The sequence below is a fragment of the Phyllopteryx taeniolatus genome, chromosome 13 (genome assembly GCF_024500385.1).
Source record: "Phyllopteryx taeniolatus isolate TA_2022b chromosome 13, UOR_Ptae_1.2, whole genome shotgun sequence".
NCBI lineage: Eukaryota > Metazoa > Chordata > Actinopteri > Syngnathiformes > Syngnathidae > Phyllopteryx > Phyllopteryx taeniolatus.
Genome location: NC_084514.1, coordinates 3191651 through 3217672, shown reverse-complemented (window position 1 = coordinate 3217672; position 26022 = coordinate 3191651). Strand labels below are relative to the sequence as shown.

Genomic DNA, 26022 nt, shown 5'->3' with positions numbered 1-26022 from the left:
ACATTTTTTTACAAACTCATTATTATGCTGCCAGGGCAGCACGGTTGGCTAACGACCTGCCTCACATTACAAAAACACCACACACATAGCCATATCTCCACCGAGTTGCCCCTCCCCCAAAACCCAATGTTGGTCATAGTACCAATACTGACCTCTGAGGGGCACCATTGTACCACATGGCATCTAAACTGCAGGAAATAACAAAGAAGAAGAAAGATTATTATTATTATTATTATTAGTAGTAGTAGTAGTAGTAGTAGTAGTAGTAGTAGTAGTAGTAGTGGTAGTAGTAGTAGCAGAAGAACTAGAAGAAGCTAGCTAACTGTTAGCTGATCTGCAAAGTCTTCTCCACACAAGTTTCCTAATTGGCTTTTGTTCCGTTTCACATCACAATTACATAGTCCGTGGTTCGATCAAACTTGGTGTTGACAACACACGTAAGGATTGGCCATCGTAAATATTGAACAGGTTTCATATTTCTGTTCATAACACCCCGACAGAATGACCTATAGGAGACAGAAGGCGTGCACTCACGTGCACACTCATCCAGTCACCGGCACAGCCCCGTAGCCTCGGGCTGACCTGTTTGCTTGGGCTTCAGGGGGTTTGCTAAAACTATTTTAAGATATACACCTCTGGAAAATAAAAAATACCCAACCCTAAATTTGCTAACAACTGGGTACACAGCGGAGAGGATTCAAGAAGCAACCGGGAATTAGCTACATTTCTGCTCAGCAGGTATGTTTATCAGCTCTTTTTGATTTTTAATGTATTGGACAATCCTTAAAATAAAACCTTAAACAGATAACATTGTTATAATAAGACTATTACGAATAATTCATGCTACCAACATAGCTGCCGTGGCTAACGTCAGTCTGTTTGCAGTGTTAATGCTAGCTTAGTATTGCTAGCGCTGCTATTTTGTTGAAGCTGGATGGTGTTCTCTGTGACTATAACTACACAGTTTTGACAGTTATGAATTATGAATGGCCATGTTTGTGAATCGCGTCAGTGAGGGGTGCTGCTTTATTCAGAGACTCAAGGGAGGTAGGTGCTATACGTATGTGTGATGTATTAGACCTTACTTGATTTCTTTCATTGGCATATTAGAGGGAATTGTCATTTGTACTTCCATCAATGTACTGCACAGTTTGAGAGAGCTCTTAAAAGGAATATTGAAAGGGTCAGCGCAGGAAATGGCATCCAGGTGGCGTCAGCACCCGTCCATGTTTCCTGTGTCCCCACTGTGTTGAGCCTATGCCCGTGCCGACATCTGCTCATGCACATTTGAACACTCGCTGCAATGCATACGCAGCCATCATATGATTTGAATAGAGGACGACAGGAGCACAAGCAAGTTTTTATTGAGCACTTTGTGCAATCAAATCTTTACAAAAACAAAACAAAAACCAAAAAACAAGCAGAGCCTCCAAAAATGAGCCTCTTGTCCCTTGACGCTTTATGTTATAATAAATCCATATAAAAACATTATATTATTAGGCGTAATGGACATCTGAATATATATAAAGCAAAAACCCACAACCATTCTCTTAATAAATATATACACAAGTAAGTACTGCAATATTAAGAGGATTATAAGATATAAGGATTTTTTTGAAAGGATATGTACAATATTTTCATGCTGTTATAACACGTTTTTTTCCTGAAACCAAATGTCATATTGCACTTCCACAACAGCGTTAGGACCAATTAATTAATTGTTGTTGCTTTTTATCATTTTAAAGGGAAGATGCATTTTAGCCTTCTATTTAATAATACTAAGAGGCTATCATTTCAATTGGTCAAACATTTAAGCCATTTCACTCTCAAACAACGAGTGTCTTACAACGTAACGATGTGGACCCTAATTTTACAATGGTGATTGTTACATGCTAAATACTGTTTTTATTTTATTTCATTAATACGCTGAACATTCATTCTCGAAACTTGTGCTCATTTTGCGAGCTATACAGTAACTATTCATCAGAACCGGTTGTAATCATCAGTGCTATGGCTTGATTAAGATGAGCTGTTTCTCCTCACAATATGCCAGGATAATGAGGAACACTGCTGCTTTTTACAATAGGAGAATGAGGTATAGCAGCACCACAGAAGCTTTGTACAAAACACAAACAGGAGACAAGGAAGAACGCTCCTGACATTCCTTGACATCAATCAACAATGTGGCACATTAAGAGCTATATGGCTTTTTAAATACCACTTCTTCGTTTCGTTTTGCCTTGTAATATGATACAAGTCCATCATCACTGCATAGTGTAAACCGTTCCTCCTCCACCTCCTCCTGCTGCGTCCAATCAGATTTCAGTGAGCGTGAGCGTGTACATGCCGCCCATCTCCTCCATGGAGATCTGGAAGGTGTCTTCATTGGAGTAGTGCTTGATGATGTTGTCATCCATGTGCACTAGAATCCTGAAAAAAACAGGGCCAGGATTGTTGTTACTTGTCACATCATTACAACTCATTATAGACCAAACATGCCACGTAGCCAAATAGATGCACAAAGGGTTGATATTGTTGCATTGTTTTTCAAATAAAATGACCACAATGGATCCCATCCTCCAATTGTTTATGATACTGTATATGTACGGAATTCAGTGTGCAATGGGTTGTTGAAAAATGGTGTGCACTACTTGGCTGCGAGGCGCTGTTGATTCGCTCTAGATTGAACTAGATTGCTGTCTAAAGAAGTACAACCTGACTTCAGCTATGGGAAGATGAGCTACATCCATGTTATGGTGCAACATTATTATGCTCAATACAACACTGGAATTGAAACAGGAGTTCAGAACATTCAGCTATAGGAAGTTAGCTACATCGATAGCATAAACTGAGTATTTTTCTTCATTACATCATTGTGGGATCAAGTGAATATTTGAACAATATTCAGGTGTAAAGTTGCCTCAAGGGTGGTGGTGTATTTCCATGGTATCCTTGACCGCTATGAAGTGCTATGATACAAGTGAATCCAAATATATGGAAGACCACAACGTATGTAAGCCAACAGACATTGTGTACAGGTAGCATTCTATTCGGTGACATAACTCGAATTTGTACGCCATTCTGAATGCGCCATAGTCTATCACTAACTTACACTCATGCAGTGGTAAAGTCCAAATTACAGTGAATTCAGGGTGTCCCAAAAGTCACGACACACTTTGTCCATGGCAAGTTTCTTGAAATGGGATCTGTTCTTGACAAACCACGCATCAGAAGGCCTGCCACTACCACCACAGATGAAAACACAGAACTTTTGGAATAGGCATTCACACAAAGCCAGGGAAAGTCTATCCGAAGTGCTCCACTAGAACTCGGCATCAACAAAAGCTCGATTTAGCGGATGCGTCAGTGAGTGATAAAGCTTTACCCGTACTGACTTTAGGGTGGTCAAAGGCTTCAAGCGGAAGATCATGATGTGCAACAATCTTTTCAAATTGTACTACGCGTTGGAGCAGTATATAGTGACTTTTGGGACAGCCTGTATTTGTATGTAATATAGGTTGCAATTCCAGCAATACCGGACCATAAATATAAAACGATCAAATGAAAAACTTAATACGGTGGTAAATGAGCGTGCCTTCCTGAGGCTCATGATGACATATTCTTAGGCCTCTGCGCAAGCTAACTCAATGTGCACCATCCGTAACCTTAAAACCTCATACGTTGGTACTGACATAAATTGAGGTCTTGCTGTACTGTATATGTATTACAATAAACACATGATAATGAGACTTTTTACATATTCATTAACACTATCACCAGCAAGCTCTTTTACCTTAAACTACACTAACAATACATTTCCTACCTCTTCTATAATTTGAGGCCTCTGCTCTGTTAAGACTTTGTGTCACTTTAGCCACGTCAGCTGCTTTTATCGCCTCTTTGTTCCTAAGAATAGTACAGAACGTAGATTTTGCTAAACCAAATTGTGCAGCAAGATCAGAAACATAAACACAAAAACTTTGTTCTTTCCGACTGAAATTTTCAATAAAAATCCGTCAGATAACAAATAAAAAAACTGTTCCGGTATAAAAGGGATAAAGATGCCTGACATAACAGCCGAAGAGGACAAAAAAAATAAAGAAAGGCTTCCTAATTGCACTTTCCACTTTTTGGGAGCCATACTGAGAGCTATCCATCCATCCATCCATTTTCTGAGCCGCTTCTCCTCACGCGGGTCGCGGGCATGCTGGAGCCTATCCCAGCTATCATCGGGCAGGAGGCGGGGTACACCCTGAACTGGTTGCCAGCCAATCGCAGGGCACATACAAACAAACGCACGCACATTCACACCTATGGGCAATTTAGAGTCTCCAATTCATGCATGTTTTTGGGATGTGGGAGGAAACCGGAGTGCCCGGAGAAAACCCACGCAGGCACGGGGAGAACAGGCAAACTCCACACAGGCGGGGCCGGGGATTGAACCCGGGTCCTCAGAACTGTGAGGCTGACGCTCTAACCAGTCATCCACCGTGCCGCTTACTGAGAGCTAATTTAATAGCAAGAATACGTGAACTACGTTACACACCGATCAGATGCTGTGAATGTTCACAAACCAATCTTTTTAGAAACAGATTGGTTTGTGAACAGGGTCCTTCGTGTACTGAGGTTCCACTGTACACCATAAAAAACATTCCAATAACAAGTTCAACGCAAATGAAATTCAACAAATCCTTGACTCTGTGAGGAGAAAGGACATCGAAATCGAAGCAAATGGCCCATGGTTCGATCGACTTTTATGTTGTTACAAACACACAAAATGGGATCCGAGTAAAATTGTGATTTGTGTTCTGTGCATTACAAATATTTAAATGAAAACGTCTCTGACAGTGTCAATCAAAACTAAGCCTTTTAACTTTGTAAAGGTTTTGATACACAATGGGCCCAGATCTGACATTTATTGTATGACAGCTGAACAAGCTCTCTGCTTCAGTTGCAGTCGGAAAGTGAAACCTCCAACTTGAGGAGGCCATGTCCGATTTGTGACGTGAGAGACATGACCTTTTGATGTTGATGTTGGGAGAGATGACAAACAAAAAGTACCTGTAAGTCAGGTTTGCTGAGAGTGACTCATACGTACCCTTTCTTGCACTTCTTATAGACTTTTCCAACCTTGTCCAACGGCAAGTCGTATTTCTCTGAAATCTGAAAACACAAAACCGTGTCATATTTCCTTAAATGCTTCCCACCCGAGTGGACCAGGTGGGCGTTCCGTCACAGCTCATTTAGCTGCTACGTAGTCCCGGAGGTGCAGACAGAGACGTCTCAGTCGACCACTGATTAAACAGAAAGGTCCCCGAGTTCATGGGTGCAAGTTTTTTTCTTAAATTGAAATACTTACAGCATGCATTAGGCCTTTTAGTGTGGGATTCTTCAACATGACAGCGTCGAACACCTCCTCTGTCTCCTTGCGTACGTACAGCAGGACTGTGGTGGGCACACACACACACACACACAGAGGTCCATTAGTTATGGGTGTTGATTAATACTGACAGGTCAATAGTAACACAGTAAACTATCTAATTGCAAAAAAATCAAAACAAAAATAAAAAAAACATAGATTCCAGATGCATGATTATTATGACAATATATACTTGGAGGATGACATAATACAACCAAAACCTGTTTTGTGTCTGAGAAAAACACTAAATTCAAAAATCAACACAAAAACACATGATATCCAGAGCTTTCTAGAGCTGTAACGATATCTGAAATACTGCGATTATATGGCCAAAAACGTTTTTTTTTTTTTTTTTTGGGCGAAAAAAGGTTTTAAAGAAAGTACAATCAAGAGTAAAGGCAAAAAAAACATTTTTTTTTAAATAAAAAACAGCACTAGTAACAAGGTCAAGAATCTATTACGGGAAAAAACCCACATTGACTCATACGTAACATGAAAGCCCCGAACGAGGGCTTTCAAGATCTGTAAATAGTCTATCAATGTCATTATATGATGATGTAACAGACCTTAGGGAAAAAGTGCCCAGAAAAGCCAAATGTACAGTAAATCAGACACAAAAAAAACACTTTTATTCACGATTGAGTCATACATTTAGATAAAAGCTAGTGCTTTCCACATATGTAATTATTTGTATCAATATGACAATTTAGCAAAAACATTTTAAAAAAGTACCCAGACTAATAACAAGGTCAAAAATACGTTTCTATCAAACCGCATCAACTCATACCTCATATTGAAACGCTCAATGAGTGCTTTCAAGATCTGCCGTTATTCTGTCAATATACATTTATGTGATGCCATAATGGACCAAAAATATCAAAATTCTCAATTTCATAAATTGTGAAAAAACTAATTGGCTTGTACCTCATATTTGAGCACCAACCTGACCATAGCTTTCCAAATCTGCCGTTATTCATCTCAATGCTGTATATGACAGGACAATTAGGCAAAAACAACTTCATATCTTAAATTAGCACTACCTCATATTAAAGCACTTAACCAGGTGTAATTATTTATGTCAATTTGCTATATATGACAAGACAATTAGGCAAAAATAACTTCTTTCAACTAGTATACAGACTGGTAACTGGTAAGGTTTACAAAAAACATTTCTAACCACATGGGTTCATATGAAAGCCTTTAATGAGAACGTTCCGACCTATATGATGATGTAATAAACCAAAAACGTTTGTTTGTTTGTTTTGTTTTAGTTTTTTGAGAAAGGCTAAGTGGTATAGAAAATGGATGGATGTCAAAATTCTCCATCGCACAGTATAAATTGTTACACCACCTGTACTCATACCTCATATTAAAACCCTTGAGGACTTTCCAGATCTGTAATAACATGTCAACATGTCACTTATGGCAACATAATGACACACACACAAAAAAAAGATACATCTGACACAGACATCTCAAAGTCACATGGTGCTGCAAAATACCTTCACTTTTTTTTAACTGACTCCAGACTGCAGGGGCATTATTCCAAAGTAAAAAATAAAAAAATAAAAAAATATAAAGTGGCTCAGGGCCCAGACAGGGCACCTGCACACACACCGTAATCATTATACATGACTGCAAACACACAAAGACACATAAGAGCAGAGTCGCCGTCTTCTCTAAATCCAATTTCTTACATTTGTGTGATCAGAAACTTTTTGGGGGGGGCATGTAAACACAGCACCTTTTCCGTCAGCAGGTTCTATTTAAAGACACAATGAGGCTGCACTTGGATGAGTCATTCCTGGTGGTGGTGTGGGGAGGTAGGCTAATGAGCATTTGTTTGGTTTCACTCATGAGTAGTCTTGAGTCGCTACGTAAAAATGTGTTTGGCGTCATTTTAAGAGGCAGCGCTGCAAATGATTGACAACTCTGTTAGACAACAACATCATTGCCTGTAGCGGGCGGACCGGTCGAACCGCTGCAAGCTGTCAAACACAAAACAGTTCAGGTGGAAGTTTTTTTTTTTTTTTTTTTTTTTAAATAATCCTCAATTGCTTTTAAGTCATTAATAATTAAAAGACATTTGAGGCCATATTACTCCTAAAGGAGCTTCATTGTAAATAAAATAGTATTTAGTTGCATCTATTGGATTTTGTGTGGAAATGTTGTACAATGGCCTGATAAGATAAGGAAAAAGTTAAAAATAAATTATGTGGGGTAAACAAAGTATCTTGTGACCCGTTCACCCTTTTTTTCTTGGAGCCTCATGATGGGAAACACTTTTGTTTGTACTGAAGCATTTCCATTATAATTCTTATGACATGATTCACTCCCAGAAAAATATTATATGTTCTCGCACCTCCTAGGTAAGTGGTTCTCACAAACCAAGTACAACTGCAAAAAATACCTGGTTAACATTAAAATACAGTAGTGTAGTAGGTATATGTGTGCATAAAAAAACCAAGGACACTATGACATTAACACTGCCTTTGAATATAAGAAAATAAAATAAAAGTTAGATTTTTCCAAATTAGCCTCTTAATTGCTTATATTAACTTAGAATACACCAAATAAAAATGAATGGGATAGGTGCAACATTTTCTAATTGATTCAATGACAACTAATCGATTATCAAATTCATCAACAACTATTTTGATAATCATTTGGAGTCCTTGCTTAACTTAGATTGTCCAAATCCTCCAATTTTCACCCTCTCAACAGTAAATATTCTCAGACTATTCTCAGAATATTCTGTAGTCCTCCATGAAAGCTGACTGATGATCCTTTTGTTGAATCAAAATAAGACATTTGCAAACATCTTCTTTTAGTTTGGAAAATAATGATCAACATTTTTTCCTATTTCCTAACATGTTATGGAGCAAACCTGTAACTGAATCATAATCAATTCATGTTTTTGCATTTTCTGCACTGTCAATTTGAAATAATGTCCTGCTTTTGAATATATTATGGAAATAGAAAAATATTTTATCTGATTCAACGATTAATCAAAAAAATCATCGACAGATTAATCGATTATTAAAATAATCATTAGTTGCAGCCCTAATTATTAGCTTTAACCTTTAAACCAGTATTTAGACAAACTGATTTTACTGAATTCACAATAAATGGAGTATGTTTTTGCTTTTGAACCCCTCAAATACATCTTAACAAACCCACAGAAAAACAGCTAAGTTAATGCAACAAATATTACGGGACTCTTGACAATGTAAATGCTCGGTGGGCCAGATTAAAGAATGGAGAGGGCCGCATGTAGCCAGCGGGCCATACTTTGCCTAGCACTGATCTAGGGTAAAGGGCACAGGTTTGTTTGTGGGTGTCTGTGTGCGTTGGTATTTTGTTAGAAGGCAATGAGTGAAGGTCTCAGTGTGTGTGTAGGTGTGTCTCTGTGTGTCTGTGTGTGTGTGTGTGTGTGTGTGTGTGTATGGTTGAAATTGAGAGGAGGCTACCAGAGCAAGCTGACATGCACGTGTACCAGCATTCACACGTTTTTCCAACGGCAAGACCCCTCCCTTGTCGCTCTAACTAGCACTACACCGTACAGACACAAACATATCGGGTATAAATACACATGCATGCATGCATGCATACATACCTTTCTTGGGTTCCTCTCCCCTGGCCATCTTATTGGGTGGCGACCCGAACTCGTCATCGTTGAAGGGCAACCTCTTCATGCCGGAGCTGCGTGGGACACACGGGCACATAAATCAGCGCTTACGAGGCCTTAACAGTCAGTTAACAGGCAGTAAAGGACACTGGAGAACAAACATGTGGCCATGCAACGCTTTCAAGCCTTTCCTAGAAACAACATATTTCCCTCAGTGCCTTTTTACTGGGAAGGTGCCAAAAGGTCGCCACGGTTGCAATAGTAAAACCAAATGTGAACAGAGCGAGTGTGAAATTGGGGCTCACCTGTCTTCTCCATCTTCTGCCACGAAAGCCTGCGAGACGCACAGACAGACGAACATTAACACCAAAAGACAGAACAGGGGGAATATGCGTCTATGTGTTCTGCATTTATAATATCGGCCCAATGCTGACATTGAGGTTTCAGAGTGACCGGTGAATGCTGGGAAAGCGCAACGTGCCAGGGCCGGTCGGTTCAGAGACAGCCGTCAAGTTCAGAGAGTTGACCCAGTTAGAGAGTTTACACGGGTCCAAACGTCAGAGGGAAGCCACGACCGGGAACATGGGGGGGCAGCGGGGCCAACAAATGTTTCATATAACAAATACAGTATTCACGCAAAGGGTTTCTTTCCCTATACTGTATTGATTGCAGGTGTTGCTGTTATTAGAATGCGATTCTGGGCACAAGAAACGCAGAAAGCTCAAGAGTTTATCAGAAAGTGATAGTCAGGTTCAAAGTCAGCAGCAGCACCCAAAAATAACCAAAGTAAACGTTCGCCGTGGGTTCGCAGTGGGAGGGGGGTTATGGCACAAACATGCAGATTGTTTAACCAGGAGGACACACTCAAAGTTTATGCACACATTTACCACTACAGGGGATTGGGAGGCATTTTCCCTGTTACCACATGAACATTTTACGAAAGCCTACCTCTAAATCCAATTTAAAAATGCATGGGGTGGCCACAAGGGGGCAGAGCACAAGCAATGACCACGCGATCTGACAGATTCGAAAGCACTTCTGCAAGAAAGGGTGATCTTATACAGCGGTGTGGCCACGGTACAAATTAAACTGGTACCTCAAGGTACCACTGTATATTATGTACTCCGGTTTCCACCCACATCCCAATGCAAATATATGTGTATATATAAAGAATGAAAAACATAGCAAGGGGAGTAAAAGCTCAGAGGAACTGTGATAAAAATCCATCAAACATTTAAACCCACAGTTATTCGTAATATATAATAATGGACTTTTTTTGTTTGATAGCGCATATATGTGTTCGTATATTTGGGTATGTTGTATAAATATTTAAAATGCACACACTATAGTTTGTCTCTTTTTAATCGAATTATACGCATTCGAGAATCTTTAAAATGATTATTCACAGTCTTCTATTTTTTGACATACAAGGGTTTGCTTACTATCTTCTGTATCAAATATTGATGTGCACATATACACACTTGCATGTGATATGACGTGGTCAACCTGGTCAGAGTCCACACTGAACACGTTTCATCCCAGAAGCCGGTGGCTGCTGCATGCCAACACTGATCAAAATCTGAAACTTAAGTGCCCTCTTATGCATTTAAGTTGCACGACGGCCATCTTTCCCCACTTATGCCTGGATCAGACGACTACAAGACAAATTAAAGGCAAATCAAATATTGCTTTGTCTTGGTCAGACACCGGCAACACGAGACGACATATATTACGATATCACCGTATCCATTCTTTTACGATCATTTCGCTACATCTTGTCAAATCAAACACTGTTGGGGGAAGCGCGAGCGGAGAATATGTAACCGCGACTGGATACAACCGTTACCACGGTGACAAAAACAACAATGATTGCAGCAATGTATTGTGTTGCATAAAAAGAACAAAAAGAGGAAAAACCATGTGTGGTATCATCACTGGGGGATCCAAAGAGGTTGTTTTGACCTATCCATTCTTTAAGAAGAGCTTGCGGTAATGTTCATATATGTTTATATACAAAACAATAAAACAGAACAATAAGGTTTATCAGTTTGAACATTAAATATCTGGTCTTTGTAGTATATTCAATTAAATATAGGTCGAACATGATTTGCAAATCACAGTAATCTGTTTTTATTTACGTTTAACACAACGTCCCAACTTCATTGGAATTGGGGTTGTAGTTATACTTCACTACTTCCCACCACTGGCCATCGGTAACGAGATAGAAGAACTCTGTGTTCCTGCCAACAAATGAGCAGGTCGCCATGACCCATGAGTGGGTGGATGTGTGACTCTCCATGGGGCATGAAAGTGTGTGTGTTCGTGCGTGTGTGTGCGCGTGTGTGCCAACTCACATGACGCTGGAAGGTGGAGAAGTGAATGTCAGGTATGAAAAGCACAGGCTGGGTCTCAAGATCGTTCATCATCTTGAAGATGGTCACGTCGTTACGTTTCTGCAGGATTGGCACTTTGACGTCTACGACTGTAAACACGGCCATAAAATTGGGAGCGGGTTAATGTCGTTTGCGGCGGCAACATGCCGCACGATTGTCTCGTAAAGTTCCCAGGCGTTGCCACTCACAGGACAGGCCCGGGTTGTGGTCGGCCACCTTGCCTTTCCTGCGGGACTGCTTCCTCTCCTCGTCTCTGATCTTCCTCTCGGCCCCCTTGTCGCAGAACACCTTGATCTGGCAGTAGGCCCGGTGGATGGGCTTGTTGCTGCGGTTGTTGTAGCTGTACGTGTCGATCTGCAGGTTGAGAGGGAGGCCCTTGACGCCCTTCTGAGAGGAGAAGTCCGTGCTCAGGCAGTTGACCGAGATGAAGATCTGAGGAAGTGAGATTGATGGGATCATGAGCTGATCAGAGAGAAAATGCTGCATTCACAGACAATCCATCATATCCATATATAGACATCCATGTGTATATGTGCCCTAAAATTGACTGATGACCAATCCAGGGTGTACCCTTCTCTCGTCCAATGTCGCCCTGATTCAAATGAGGATAAGTTGAAGAGAAAATGGACTTAGGGATAACGCAAATAAAAAGTACAGAAAATACCAACAATCCAAATAAATAGAAATAATTACATGTTAAGATTATATAAGTGCCTCTTATTTATAGACATGCTCATGACAGCAGCAGGATCACGACTAAATGAAGGCAGCGAGGTCCTGATCAAATGTTCAGTGATCTGTGCCTCCCTCTAGTGGTCAAATCAAGTTAGCAGATCCTCATTTAATTGTTGACATTATTTGCCTTTTATAAATTCTCCCTATCATTATTACATGTACAACATTTTCTTTTTTTCTTTGCCTTTTGTTGTTGTCCATTTTCACTCTTTAATTCTATAATTGTTTTCTTTTTACATTTTCGCCCCTTTTCACCTCTTTCCATGTTGTCTTTCTTTATTTTGTATTTTGTGTTGTCTTTTTCCCTTATTTCATTTTGTCAATTTTTCGTGTACAATCTAATCCAAATTAGGATGATTCAACCTCGAAGGAGGGCTATTTAGCACTACTGCCACTTTTAACAGATAATCAAGGTGAGTATCATAAGAGATCATTTGGAGACCAATTGTTGAAAATTGTTGACTAGTTGTGAAATTAAAAACACGTATATTTAAAGTTACAAATACTTTTTGGGACATAGCTAAGTGCCAGGTAAACATTTGGCAAGCTAAAAATGTACCAACAAAGGGGGGGGGGTGCCCTCGTGCAATTATACTGCAGGGCAAACCATGACATGCGAGCATCATCTTCCTCAAACAATCTGCTGACAAAAACCACAAATGCACACACAAGGATGAACATCCTATGGGCACAGGTCTGCAGTCATGAGACGGTTAGAGTCACATCCTGGTCTGAGTGTGTGTGGGTGTGGGTGTGAGTGATTGCGCAGTGACGGGTGGGCCGCCAGGCTCTTCAGACGCCCAATTATATCGTTCATCAGCAAAACAACGCGAGGGTGAGCAAACGAGTAAAAAGAGTCTTCACTTTCATCCTCTCCATTGAAAATGGATCCTCCACTTTTTGAGTTTCCTCGTTCTTTGCCTGATATGTTTTTGCTGCTGATATGTTTTATTATTATTATTGCTAAAGTGGGACAGGCAGAGACACACTTTTTTGGTGTAGTGCAGCACTCGTATCATCATTTGAAGTTTAAATTTGAATTCAATTCATATGTGAGTCACTGTTTTTTCCCCCTTATCTACACTTGTATCACCCCACACCCCATTTTGTCTTAGCTGTTTAGTGTCCCTTGTCCCTTTTCCTTAAATCTTTTCATCATATATTTTTTTCTTCATATTTTTTCACCCACGCATCTGTGACATCATTTCCATTTGACTTAGTTTTTTTATTTTTGGTTGTCCTTTTATTCTTTTGTCTGTTTTTCATTTTCTTTGTTTTCTTTTTTTTTCTTTTCCTTTTGACAAAGGACGTGTTTTTTTCAATATCATATTTTTGTTTTAAAAAATGATTGTCCTTCTGCTCCTTATTTCATTGTTTGAATCATTTTTGTCATTGTTCTAATTTCCCCCTTTCATTCATGCATGCAGCATTACATATTTTACAAATATATATTTTTTTGCATTTTTGTTCATACTCATTCAATTCTTCAAATACTTTTTACTTGTATTATTTCCCTATCAACCATGCATGCATCTATGAAATTGTTTTTTTCTTTTTCCTTATTTTCCTTTTCCATATTTTCTGCCTTTTCGTTTTCATTTTAAATCATTTAAAAATCATGTATACATGCAATGCATATTAACAGTTTTTTTTTTTTCATGCACAATACAAATTGGGTGTCGTATAATTCATCAAAGTCATTATATAGGATTGTTAGTATGATATGTTTGTTTTTATTTCTTTTTTGGGTTGCTCCTATCTATCTATCTATCTATCTATCTATCTATCTATCTATCTATCTATCTATCTATCTATCTATCTATCTATCTATCTATCCATCCATCCATCCATCCATCCATCCATCCATCCATGGAACAGGACTACAGCACAAGCTACAGTGCATGCATATGTATGTATATTTTGTCGTCTTACTTTGGCCTCTTCGTTTGTGTCCCAGGTGAAGGAAATGGCGTTGTAGGAAATCTCCTCGATGTTGCCAATTGTGTTGAAGCTCTCCTTGTAGTCGGCTGTGACAGCAGGAACATTTTTGAATGTTTGAGACCGCTCTTGCATGGGATCTCATGAGATGAGTAGATCTGAAGTTATTATGAATGGAGAGCGTGATTGAAAAGGAAATGTACCGATGTCGAGACACCTCTGCTTGGCAGTGTGTTGTCTCGAGTGCCAGTACTTCCAGTGTTTCAGCTGGTCGTCTCTGCACTTCTCCTCTCCGAACACGACCATCACCACGCTCTGTGATAGCATAAGCAGTTTTCAAGTCGAGTATATCCTCAACTACAGCCTATATCCATCCGCCTTGTGTGTCTTTGTGAGATGATGAGAGAAGTACAAAGTTCTCACCCTGACTTTGGTGATGGGTTGCTCCAGGCCTTTGTTGTCAATCTCATGTAGGGTGATTGGGTAAAACTGACCCTTGTTCAGATACGTCATGGTCCCGTCGCCTGTCTTCTGACGCAGAGACTTGGAGGCTTCAAGGGTGTACTCGAAATTATTCCTACGATAGAGACATCAAAGGAGATATGTGATCCCGCCACCCATTTTCTATAGCAGTGAGGGGTACGTGGGCTCCCTTTAGTGGTACGTGAAAGAATCACTGCCCGTGTGCAATTCAGTTATATTGAAACTTCAATCCATTTGCATTTCATCTTTAAGAACTGCAGTATTTGTTTTTAAACATTTCAGTACATTTTTTATTTATTTTTACTGTTTGAATTGAATCTATTTTCCAGTACAACATTTTTATTGTCCTATATTTAAACACAGTGTTATTGTTCAAAGTGTGCATAATGTTACTGTGGCTTACAAACATATTGAATATACTTTTCAGGAATAAAACCTCTGTCTTGTTTTGATGAACACTTAGTCCTACTACGCTTGTGTATTTTCATGTTGGTTATAATACTGGTGCTTGGAGAGCAAAGTTGTTTTTTTTAGGTGTTACTAAAGTTTGAAAACCAATGTCCTATGTTAATAGTTTAAACCGCAAATCTAACACAAACTATGATCCCAAAACGGTTTTGTGTCATTTCAATTTTCTCTAACAACATAACCTTTAAAAATAAATGGCTTCCAAGTGATTTGATTTTGAAAAAAGGCACAATACATCATGGCATATCATAGCAATCCCCATATACAATGCAAATAGGACCTCAAGCGGCTGTAGGCCGTACTGGTTTTATTATCGGCAACAAGGAAATTTCCTCATACCAGTAATTGCAATTGTTCGTTTCAGTTAGGGCAGAAAATATTTAAAGTGTGGGTGTGTATTTTTTTATTTTAAATTTTTTTTCCCAGCAACTTTTAATAACAAAATTTAGAAATACAGTATGCTGTGCTGGATATCTAACAAGGTAGATAATTTGGTGCTGGTCCAAATTAGGATTTGTCAGTGTTAGAGAAGGTATCTATCTATTCCATACGCATCTGGATTAAGATGAAAAAGTGCATACACACAAGTCATGGCCTAAAAAAAATCTGTGTGTGCGTGTGTGTGTGCGTGCACGTGCGGGCGCGCATAACAGTTGTGTCGTGTTCCCACAACGGGGGAGTCTGGTGTCTCCCTTGAGAGCGCCAAAGAAAGAGACCATTTTGCAGGGTGGTGTCGAAGTTGAAAGGTGGCGGGCGGCAGGTTGCGCAGCGGCACGACTTACCCCGGCACGGTGTCAAACTGAGTGTAGTCCTCAGACGTCATGGAGCCCATACGTAACTGGAGTTCACCCGGGAAAGAAAACACCTGCAAATAGACCCCCCAAAAAATATTTGCAAATCCGCTTGCTACTGGTAGACTTCAGAGGCGTCAGAAAAACTCCAAATGAGAAAATAAACCCTGCTCATCAACCCAGATGTTGACTGTCCATTATTTTAATAGTATGGATATACCACCACTTCCTGTCAACTTGATTTTTGCATTTTCTCTACAGGTTGAATTTGGGCTTTCAAATTTAATCAAAATGATATTAAAAGCAAAACAAAATCATAAAATACTTCACTCTGTGTTTAAATATCAGTTTCCCTTTGTGATTGGACTACTGAAATAGTTTTGCTAGATATATGAATTTATTGTGATGAAAATGAAAAACACTTTTTCCTTATTTAGAATCTAAGTTGCATTGTTGTGCTCCTCTGGGAGGTGTTCTTCTTTTGTCACACCTTTCGCAAATTTTGTTCACAATCAATCATTTGATTTGTTTTTTCTCCGAGGCTAACCTCCTTCTACAGGGTTTTGTTGGGTTACTCTTTTCTTTTCTGCGGTAAACCCCCTCCAGCTTATAAAGAGGACAGAGTAAGAACCCTTGGCTATTGTTGGCAGAACAGCACAGCACAGCACTTTGTGTTGCTGAGACAATGGGATAATAACACACTGGCTGCTATTTTGGCGTGTTCAAATAAAACCGAAGGAGGCCGAGCCCAGCGCGGGCTCCATGGGATCGGGTGAATGTGCTTTTGTTTGATGAGCCAGACCTGAGAGTGGAGAAGAAGAGGAGGAAAGGATTTTCAAAGAACGCAATAACGGGATGCCACTCACCTCCTGGGAACTGTCCTTGAAACTCTCCGAGAAGGTGGAGTCCGGGGGCGTACGGGACTGCGTGCTGGGGCTGAACTGGACCGAGTTGTGGGCCAGCTGCGGGCGGTCGAAGACGCCCACGTGGCCGTCGGTTTCGGCGCAGCTGTTGGCCACGGTCAAACTGTGGATGGGATCCTCTGTCTTGACGTGCGGGTAGTTCTGCAGGGCGGCGATGGACACGGTGACCGTCGTGTCTGGACGAAAGACGCCACACGTCAGCGAGACGACGATAGTGGAAGAAGAGGACGTTTTTAAGGCATTTGAACGTCTACCTGGGGATGGGAACTGGTTCCTCTTGTCCTGGGCCAGCTGGAGAATGTTGAAGGGCCCCTTGAGGACTTGGATCCTGTTGTCCATGCTGGTCTCTGGAAGAGGAGGGATGCCATGTGCTGTCTGAAGCTGGTGCCTGCAGAAAAAAAATACATTTTATACAGGCTGAGCCAAAAGTGGTTATACACTTTTTAAATAAATACCTTAGTTGTCGAAGAGAGGAAGCAAGGAAAGAAAGAAGGACGTAGGGAAGAAAGGGATGGAGGATTAGGAAGTAAGGGGCTCCCCACCACTTTTAGGTTGTCCACCAGGTCAACACGCACACACAAACCACACCCGGACTTCAAACTCTAACAGTGGCTTGAAACCGTGATTTAAAACCCCAACTACAAACCCGACCCCAGGCTAGAAACCACTTGAAACCCTAATCCTGTTTTGATCCTTTTTTTCCCCCTCAAGCAGTTGTCCGCCAATGTAGTTGTGATAGCTGTAAATATCATCAAATGAAACTGAATTTGTAAAATGTATTCATTGCTAACACTAAATATAAATACTAGTACTACCACTACTATCCTGTCTGGAGTTTGCATGTTCTCCCCGTGCTCGTGTGGGTTTTCGACGGGTACTCTGGCTTCCTCCCACATTCCAAAAACATGCATGTCAGATTAAATGAAGACTCAAAATTCCTAAATGTTTTTATTGTTTAATGGTATTTGAACAGGAATTTATAATGCTACTTTTTCAAATGTTTTGGCGGTGGGAGAATTTGAACGTTCTGCATCCGAGCTCAACGTTCTGCACTCCTGTATCTTCGCCCTGTCTCTGCCCATGCAAAACAGGGATGGAAATTTAACGTTCAGTGAGTCAAGTATTATTTTTGCATGCTCGTTTGGTTCACTAAAGGGTAAAATTGTTCAAAGGTGTGAGTATGAGTGTGAATGGTTGTTTGTCTATATGTGCCCTGTGGTATCATATGGGGTCCAGCACACCCGCTACTCGAAATGAAGATAAGCAGTATAGTCGATTGATGGATCATAACAAAAAATATGTTGTTTCCACCAGAATATTAGAAACACCTTTCAGTATGCTGTTGCTTAATTCTTCACTGCAAACTACATCCACAACAATAAACATTAACAAATGATAAGAAATTCAACCTGAACCGGGCATTATTATAACTCGTGTATTGGATCTCATATGATTGTGCTGTGTGTAGGACACTGTATACTGTATGCATCAAACCCTTTTTACCCTGCGCGATTAGTTTTTAAAGCATTCGTCAAATCATTCAAGAATTCAGAATCTTTTACATTTACTTTTGAATGACTGCTTTAAATATAGGGCACTGTGGAAAAACTGAAGATGCTGCACACGACACTGAGAGAATGTAACAGTCCCTCCGCGGTGGCCCACTGCCGTTATATGTCAGGCCTTACCTTTTGTTGGGATCCACATCAGAGACCAAAGCATCTGGCTTGCCCTGGGTTATTGTTCTTTTTTCTCGGGGCACCTGTATGGGAGGGTAAACACAGCCGCTGAGCATCTGACCACATCACATCCCAACGGGCTCACGTCTTCAGTTACAAGCGACGTAGTATACGCCCTCTACCTCGCATATGTTGCACCACACATGCCGCTTCTGATAAACCTGCGAAGGTTTGACGACCTAATCCCCGTCCACTGTCTCTGCACATATGACTGAGCACAAGATCACTTTGATTGCGTCCCCCGAGCTGCAGCAGAAGCCAAGGAAGTTGCCGGCCTGAACCGTTACTTACTGTACGTCGTACTCCGTTAGAAGCAATCGTGTACGACTTTCCTGCTGGTTTGTTTTTAGTAAACAACTAGAAATGCATGACTGGAGATTGTTTTACATGCATCCCAATGCAAGTGGATGGAACCTGAAGTGTTTCTGTCTTTAACACTTTGTGAGAGATAAAAAACATGCATTTGTCAAAATTCAAGAAGGGCAATTTTTGGGTTTGTGTTGTGATCAGATGTGCTGTTATGAATGCAAAATGTGACATTGTTCTTACAACGAATGCCCGTCATTTATTAGACTGTGCAAAAGCCGTAGACCACTACTACATTTTGAATTGCTGCTTTGCTATATTGACCATAAACACTACTCAGTTAGGGATATATATATATATATATATATATATATATATATATATAACATATAAATGTTTGTTTGTCTATCTTTTTGTTAGTTACCGGACTACCTCCTGGTACATGAAGGATAACGGATGGTGCACTGGTGATTCTGAAGTGTGACTCAAATGGTCAAATATATTACCATTTCTCACCAAAATCGAATTTTTCCTCAGCCTGCTTACTCGACAAAGTTTCACAAACATCTTTTTTTAGTTTGTCAGGTGCATTTGTCCTATTATGCACAGCGCTTTACTTTTTCCGCAATTTGTTATGTTACAGCCTGAATCCAAAATTGAATACATTAATTGTTTTCCTTTCAAATTTAGCCTACACATGTTTATTTTTTTGCATGTTGAGCTTCATGACAAAAAGAGTGAACAGTACATTGGTACCTTGACCCACATGTGCCCCCAAATATACGTTTTCCCGAGTTACTTTACAAGCGAGCTTCAAATACACTGCCGCTCAAATGAAGTGAAAAAAATAAGGAGAGCGACAGTTGCCGGCGCAGTTTCAGCCATTGATTGAATGGGACAACCAGTTAAACACACAATTACAAAATGAAAACAATCGCAAGACAACGGGAGAGAGGCTCACACTCGCCATCTCGATTGAGTCCAGGGTCCTTATGGCAATCACTAAAAGGGACCAGATGTACTACAGTGTGTTTAACTTTCGGCTTAATTACACGTTTTATTATGTTTTTATATTTTACAATACAATGCGATTTTTTTCTCATCAAAAACATTTTGAAAAATGGTACTGTTTTTTGGTGGGCTGGAACAGATCATTGGCATTTCAATTAATTCCAATTGGGAAAATTGATTTGACATGCAAGTAAATTGAGTTTCGAGCTTGGTCACGCAACAAATTCAAATTCAAAAGTCAAGGTACCATTGTACTTATCTACATGTGATTTCATATTCTTTATATTTAATATGTTTGCAAAAGTCTCAGGGAAAAAGTTTAACTCGTCCTTATGTGGTCTTGTGTGTAGAATTATGAGGGGGGAAAAAATGAATTCAATTTATTTTGGAATAAGGCTGTGTCATGGCAAAAGTTATCGAGGGTTAGGTTCCGGCTCACCCTCGCAGTAGGTGAAAACCGCAAAGTAGCGACCAGATATTTTTTTTCATTTATGCATATTTTAAAGCTGTATGAACCTCCCCGGACTCTTATTAATCTTCCTCACACTCCTATCAACCTCTACCATACTGTTATAAAGACTTAAATACCTTATAAACTCTTAAACATACAGTAATTTGCAGTAGTACTGTACACTATGTACATTTTATTTCATGTTATATGTGTTTTAATTATTTTTTTGTCTTCTTTTTTTATTTTTTTATTTTTTAGCTTAGGAAGCATTTATTTTACCACAAAAAATTACAGCATACACTAAAAATCCCATGATATGTGCAATATGAATATGTAAAAAAGAAATCTGCAATCCACTGAATCCACTATATACCAAGGGAACACTGTAGTATCCTGATGCACTGTATGTTTTTTTCCCAGTGACTGAGCTGATGCACAAATGCGGGAAAGTTTCGCAATTGGCCCACCAAGGATACCTTATAGTAGTCATAGAGAAGGCCCAGAGCGGCGGCGCTGTCCTCGTCTCCATTGATGCTCATCATGGCCTTGGTGGCCGCCGTCAGGGGGTTCTCCAGGAACGACTTCCAGGCTTCGTCCTCTGTGGTGAAGGAGCGACGCTGGCCGCCATAGTTGGGGTCGTTCTGCAGGACCAGGACGGCACACTTGCTGCAAAGCAAAGAGGACATCGCTTCGTGAGAACGGTCGCATCGGTTAGCAACAATGAGAGCAGTGTTTGCCAACATTTATTGAACCAAGGCAATAAGGCACATATTTTACATTAGAATCATCATCTCATGGCTCACCACCAAACAAAAGTCATAAAAAGTATGTATACTGAAATAATGGTTATCTTGTCTCTCATTTACTCGGTGTGAAATCTGGGCCTGTTTAGTTGAACACAAAACCATTATTCATGAATAGCCACCGGTGGACACGCAGGGTAACTGTATCTTCTGCCAGCTAGTGGAAGAGCATTCGGCCTGTCGCTATAAATGAACAAAGACACATTATTTGTAGAAAATAAAAACATTTCATATAAATCAAGTGAATCGGATCATTTCCCACAGCACAGCTGACGATCGCTAACGTCACAGTGGTTGGAAAATTACTATAAGCCGCAACTTTTTCCCCACCTTGAACCCCTTTGACTTAAACAAAGATGCAGATTTCCACTATTGCAGGAGAGATCTTAGCTTCTCTTTAACTCACTAAAATCTTATTTTATTTTGAAGTGTTAACCGTTCACGTTTTGAAACCAAAATCCGCACACATTGAAACATTCGGATCGGTATTCACACCACGTAATGCCTACGATGCAACCTTCAAGTTCAAGGAACTTTACACAGCCATTGAAATGTCATAAATAAATGTGACATGTAAATGTGATAAATGTATCCTAAGAATTGCCTGCGGCAAAGCTGATGATGACCTCATTTTTGTTTTTGTTTTTTTTCATCTGTGTAGCTTTGTGCTGTTTCCACTTGTTGACCTCGTTGACGTCATGACCTTCTTTAGACACCAAACTAGTTGAAACTGAATAATGAACACATGATTTAACCCATCCTTCTCCTCCATCTTCTTGAGGATTAAGCATGTAAATAAAATGTCTTTTCAATCATGTCCTTGTCTCAAAAAAGTCACACTACGAAAAGAAAGAGTTCTCTATCTGCAGGACCAGTTGTTCAGGCTCTTCTGTGATTGTGCAACAAATCTCAGTCGTGGAACGGCCGATGCGCCTTGAGAAAAGATGCTCTACAGGCTTGTCCGGTGTGACAACTCGGGCGCCGATGCCTCATTGGCCCGAACAGCAACCGCAGGTGACGCATCCGATCCGGCCGCATTTTTGCGTTTGAACAACTTTTGTTTTTAGAAGATGATGTTGTTCTCAAAAGTGACAACTACGTTTCAATGTGCCACTGCCTCTTTGTCCTGCTCCGCCTTTCTGCTGCTTTGTAAACACAACTGCTGAATATTTGGATTGCGTGCAAGTTTGAACCCCCTTTGGCTTGTTGTGTCATCACTGTGAGCCTCTAAGCGCTGAACGTCACGTTCTCCGAATCGAGATGAAGAAAAAAAACACCCATCAACATGTAGGAAAATATTGGACTTTTCACTATTGGCTCAGGCCTGTTTGCGCAGCGTATATTTGCTTATGTTAACTTTAATGATGAGGCCCCGGTATTGTTATTAACAGAGTTCTCGTTACGTTTAACATTTGCAGCAGGGGTGGGGAAACTACCTACCGCAAGACCTTTTGATCTGGCCTACCATCCAATTTTAAAAACACATTTGTGGAAGAGTTTTAAAAATTCCAAAAACATCTATCAGTCTCCGTGTTCTATAGCAATTGTCCTCATTAGGCCACAGCTGAGGTGAAGCCTATCCGAGCTGACTAATGAATTTGGTGTGAAAGTATTTGAAAACCCTGACTTCAACCCCATCGAGCATCATCTTGTCATGCACCAGAACAGCAGGCCCTTTCACACTAACTTAAAAAAGTTAACATTTTTCCACCATTATCCATGTTGCTATTCTGAAAAATTCCACTGACACAGAATGAAGGGAACAAGTCATTCATCCATCCATTTTCTCACGCACTTGTCCTCACTGGAGTTGTGGGTGAGCTGAAGCCAATCCCAGCTGAATTTAAGCGACACCATGGATTGGTTGTGAGTCAATCGCAGGGCACATCTAGACAAACAACCATTAGCACGCACATTCACACCTAAAACGGACTAAAATTGCAATTCTCTTCACTTTTAATAACGTTGCTATACAGCCATCACTTTTGTTACCAAACCACTTCTTAAAATAAATGGAACAATAGTTGAACAAACTATTTTCTATTAACTTGTGACTTAGAAACTATCTGTCCATCAATTTGTTGTGTATATGTAATATGATGATTCTATTATAAATGTTTAAGGTTTCCGTAATAACAGTCGTCTAAGGGAAACTGTATCTAAGATGTGGCATGTGACAACAATGAGTTTTCAAGAGACCTAACAAGCATTTTATTGGAGTGCGGGATCGAAGCCGGCGAAAACATGTAGCCGATTCAAACCCAAGCCTTCTCCACCGTGAGGCAGACATAATAACCACTAGACCACCATGCTGTCCAGTCCAAAAACATTTAGACCCCCCCCCCCAAAATACTCATAATAGCTAATAATAAATAATGTGTTTGATCGTTTTTTAAAAACAGAAATGGCCCCTGACAGGATAAAGCCCCCCCAGGTGTAAGCCATCTAACACTCATGTGGCTCAGTTTCTATGCTGAGTATCTACAACAAATGCACCATTTCCGTCTCAATTGTTCATGCAAAGTGATCATTAGTAATCCTAGAGCTAATTGTGGTTTATTGAACCGCAACCTGATAAGAAGCATTAATTAAGGGCAATAAAACACTTGGGAAAATGTCATTCACAAGGAAAACAAATAACTTTTATGATCGATTAAATCATTACAAGACTAAAAAGTTAAAAAAAACAAAAAAACAAAAAAAAAAGTTGACAAAAAAAACAACTAAAACCTCAATTCCCCCCTCATGTTTGCTTGAATTGTTGTGGTGGAGCCAACGCCTCAAGCAGGTGTATAATTTCATTCAGAAAAAGTCTCATTGTCATTGCCCTCCCAAAAAAAAATAATAATAATAATAATAATTAAAATGAGGAAGTTATCATCTTTTTGGCATTGAGGGAAAAAACACTGCTAGTTTTTTGCATTGAGCAGTGTGAAGCTTTTTACACATGCGATATGAGGATTCTTGGTGTGACATCACCCCGCTTAGCTGCAGCTTATTCTTGAACAAACATCATTAGAACTAAACACATAATAGGGCCCAACTGTTTAGCGCTCTGGGCAAAGTCAAACAACCCAAAATGGAAAAAAAAAAAAAAAAAAACAGTCATCACCCTGACGGGACAGTCTTCTTTTTTCTTTATTGTGATTATTCTAACAGGCGCCTGTGCTCTCACGACAGGTGCTGATCCACCTGTACAGGCTCCAACATGACAGTTATAACACATGACAGGAGATGCCAAGCAGGTATCGGAAAACTTACCATTAACAATAAGAGAAGAGCAATAATCCTAAAGTGACATTTTAAAGCCGCTGTGCGTTCATAGGCGATTTATAAAATAAGTGTGTGGGGGGGGGGGGGGGGGGCGTCAAATAAGAAGCAGCTGATCAAAGGGGGACCAAAATGGACGTTTAAACTCCAACGCGGGACGAAGGAAAACTTGGTGGTAAAAAAAAAAAAAAAGAAAAACAGAAAAAAAAGGAAAAAGTTCACAAAAGTCGTAATTAAGAGTGGCTATAAAGTGCAAGGAGGTTTGTTGTGAGGGCGAGAGAATGGCGAGGCCAGGACAACTTACTTGTCATGCTCCTGTGACATCTCGTTCGGTCGAACTGGACTTTCTAGTTGGTACTGAAAATCCGATCCGTCTTCTTTTAAGCGTAGAAAAACGGCGCCGCGAACGTTTGGATGAGGGCAGCGGCAACAAACAACGTGTCCCCGACGGAGCAGAACGGGTTTTGTCGGCTTGACTCGCTTTTTTTTGGGGGGGGGGGGTATGACTGAGAAGTCGAGGCCGGTTTTACCTGTGAAGGCGCCACGGATTGGATTACAGGTGACCGGGGGGGCGGGGCTGCGCTGTCAATTACACTGTCCCCGTCCCTGATTGGCTGAGGCGCCTCCCTACCTGAGTCATAACAGTGGAACATGCATGCAGTAAAAATAATATCAACTGAGATTTGACATTGCTGTTTTAAAATCTTACAATCATATTTAAGGTCACTATTATGTATTATTGAATATCATTATAGGGGCAAAATGCTTTAAAAAAAAAAAAAAAAGGTTCCTTAAGGTCTTAAATAGTCTTTTAAATAGTTATTTCATAAGTGCGGTACAACAGTTGGCACAAACAAAGCATGTTTTAATAATTAGTTATACCAAATCAAAAGTTAAAAAAAAAAAAAAGTCAAATAAGGTCACACTCAAAAAACTGCCAGGAAACTGTATACATCTGTCCAATTTAAGGTTAATTGATTTGTTGTGAAAATTAATCATTACCAATGTGAAAGTACAGTCCAAACAAAATGCTAATTTATAATGTGGCTTTAGATTTTGTTGTTTGTTTCTCAATAGATTTTCATCCCTCCATCTATCCATTTGTCATGCTTATTCTGTTCAGGACTACATTATCTCCCATCGGAACGAAAAGCACACAACACCCTGAACTGGTCGCCAGTCAATCACAGGGTGCACAGAGACAGACAAGCATTTACTCTCACATTCACACCTTCACAAAGTGAGATCCAAACCCATGCTATGTTGAAAAAAAGTAATTTTTGGTTGCAGATGATTAAAATGTAATTGTGGTAATCTGACGTAATGTACCCCTTTTCCTCGAAAATATTCAAGTAATACAGTATATGTGTCACAGTCTGCCATTTCTTCTTTCACCATCTGTCATGACAGGAAGCCAATCTGTTAGCCAATAACGTTCGATTAGAAAGCCAGTCTGTTAGCCAATCACTTGATACCAGCCACAGTCCACAACTATACACCTCCCTATTTAAGGCCGTGTTGATGATGCAATGGGGGTCAACGTGTCGGACAATTATACATGCAAAACGTTACAACACAAACCATTGAGAGTTTGGGCTGTGGGGAATTTTGCTACAAGGTCACAAGGTCAACAAGGTGGGAGTTTCCCCATTTCTGCTCCCTGT

The 26022-nt window shown here is 40.1% G+C and overlaps 1 protein-coding gene across 3 annotated transcripts; it reads right to left on the bottom strand.

Annotated features, from left to right (window-relative positions):
• Nucleotides 1–1348: 1348 nt before the first annotated feature.
• grhl1 (grainyhead-like transcription factor 1) lies at nt 1349–24825 on the bottom strand. Of its 3 annotated transcripts, none has more exons than XM_061795037.1 (16): nt 24663–24825; nt 20762–20951; nt 18467–18540; nt 17033–17166; nt 16722–16954; nt 15847–15929; nt 14537–14690; nt 14317–14428; nt 14108–14202; nt 11629–11872; nt 11402–11529; nt 9353–9381; nt 9036–9121; nt 5360–5445; nt 5099–5163; nt 1349–2430 (listed from the first exon to the last, which is right to left on the bottom strand). In XM_061795037.1, exons 1-16 carry the CDS (start codon nt 24680–24682, stop codon nt 2316–2318), a joined length of 1848 nt encoding a protein of 615 aa, XP_061651021.1. In that variant the 5' UTR covers nt 24683–24825; the 3' UTR covers nt 1349–2315. The 3 variants fall into 3 exon arrangements, with proteins under 3 accessions (XP_061651021.1, XP_061651022.1, XP_061651023.1); XM_061795038.1 differs by having other exon boundaries at nt 11662–11872; nt 24663–24823; XM_061795039.1 differs by lacking the exon at nt 24663–24825 and adding an exon at nt 24350–24631.
• Between the last annotated feature and the right edge of the window lie 1197 nt (nt 24826–26022).

Coding starts and splice junctions, on each gene's coding strand:
- grhl1 (XM_061795037.1), bottom strand. CDS start 24,682: ATGTCACAGGAGCATGACAA. Junction 20,952..24,662: donor ATGTCACAGGAGCATGACAA/GTAAGTTGTCCT, acceptor TTTGCTTTGCAG/CAAGTGTGCCGTCCTGGTCC. Junction 16,955..17,032: donor GAACCAGTTCCCATCCCCAG/GTAGACGTTCAA, acceptor TCTTTCGTCCAG/ACACGACGGTCACCGTGTCC.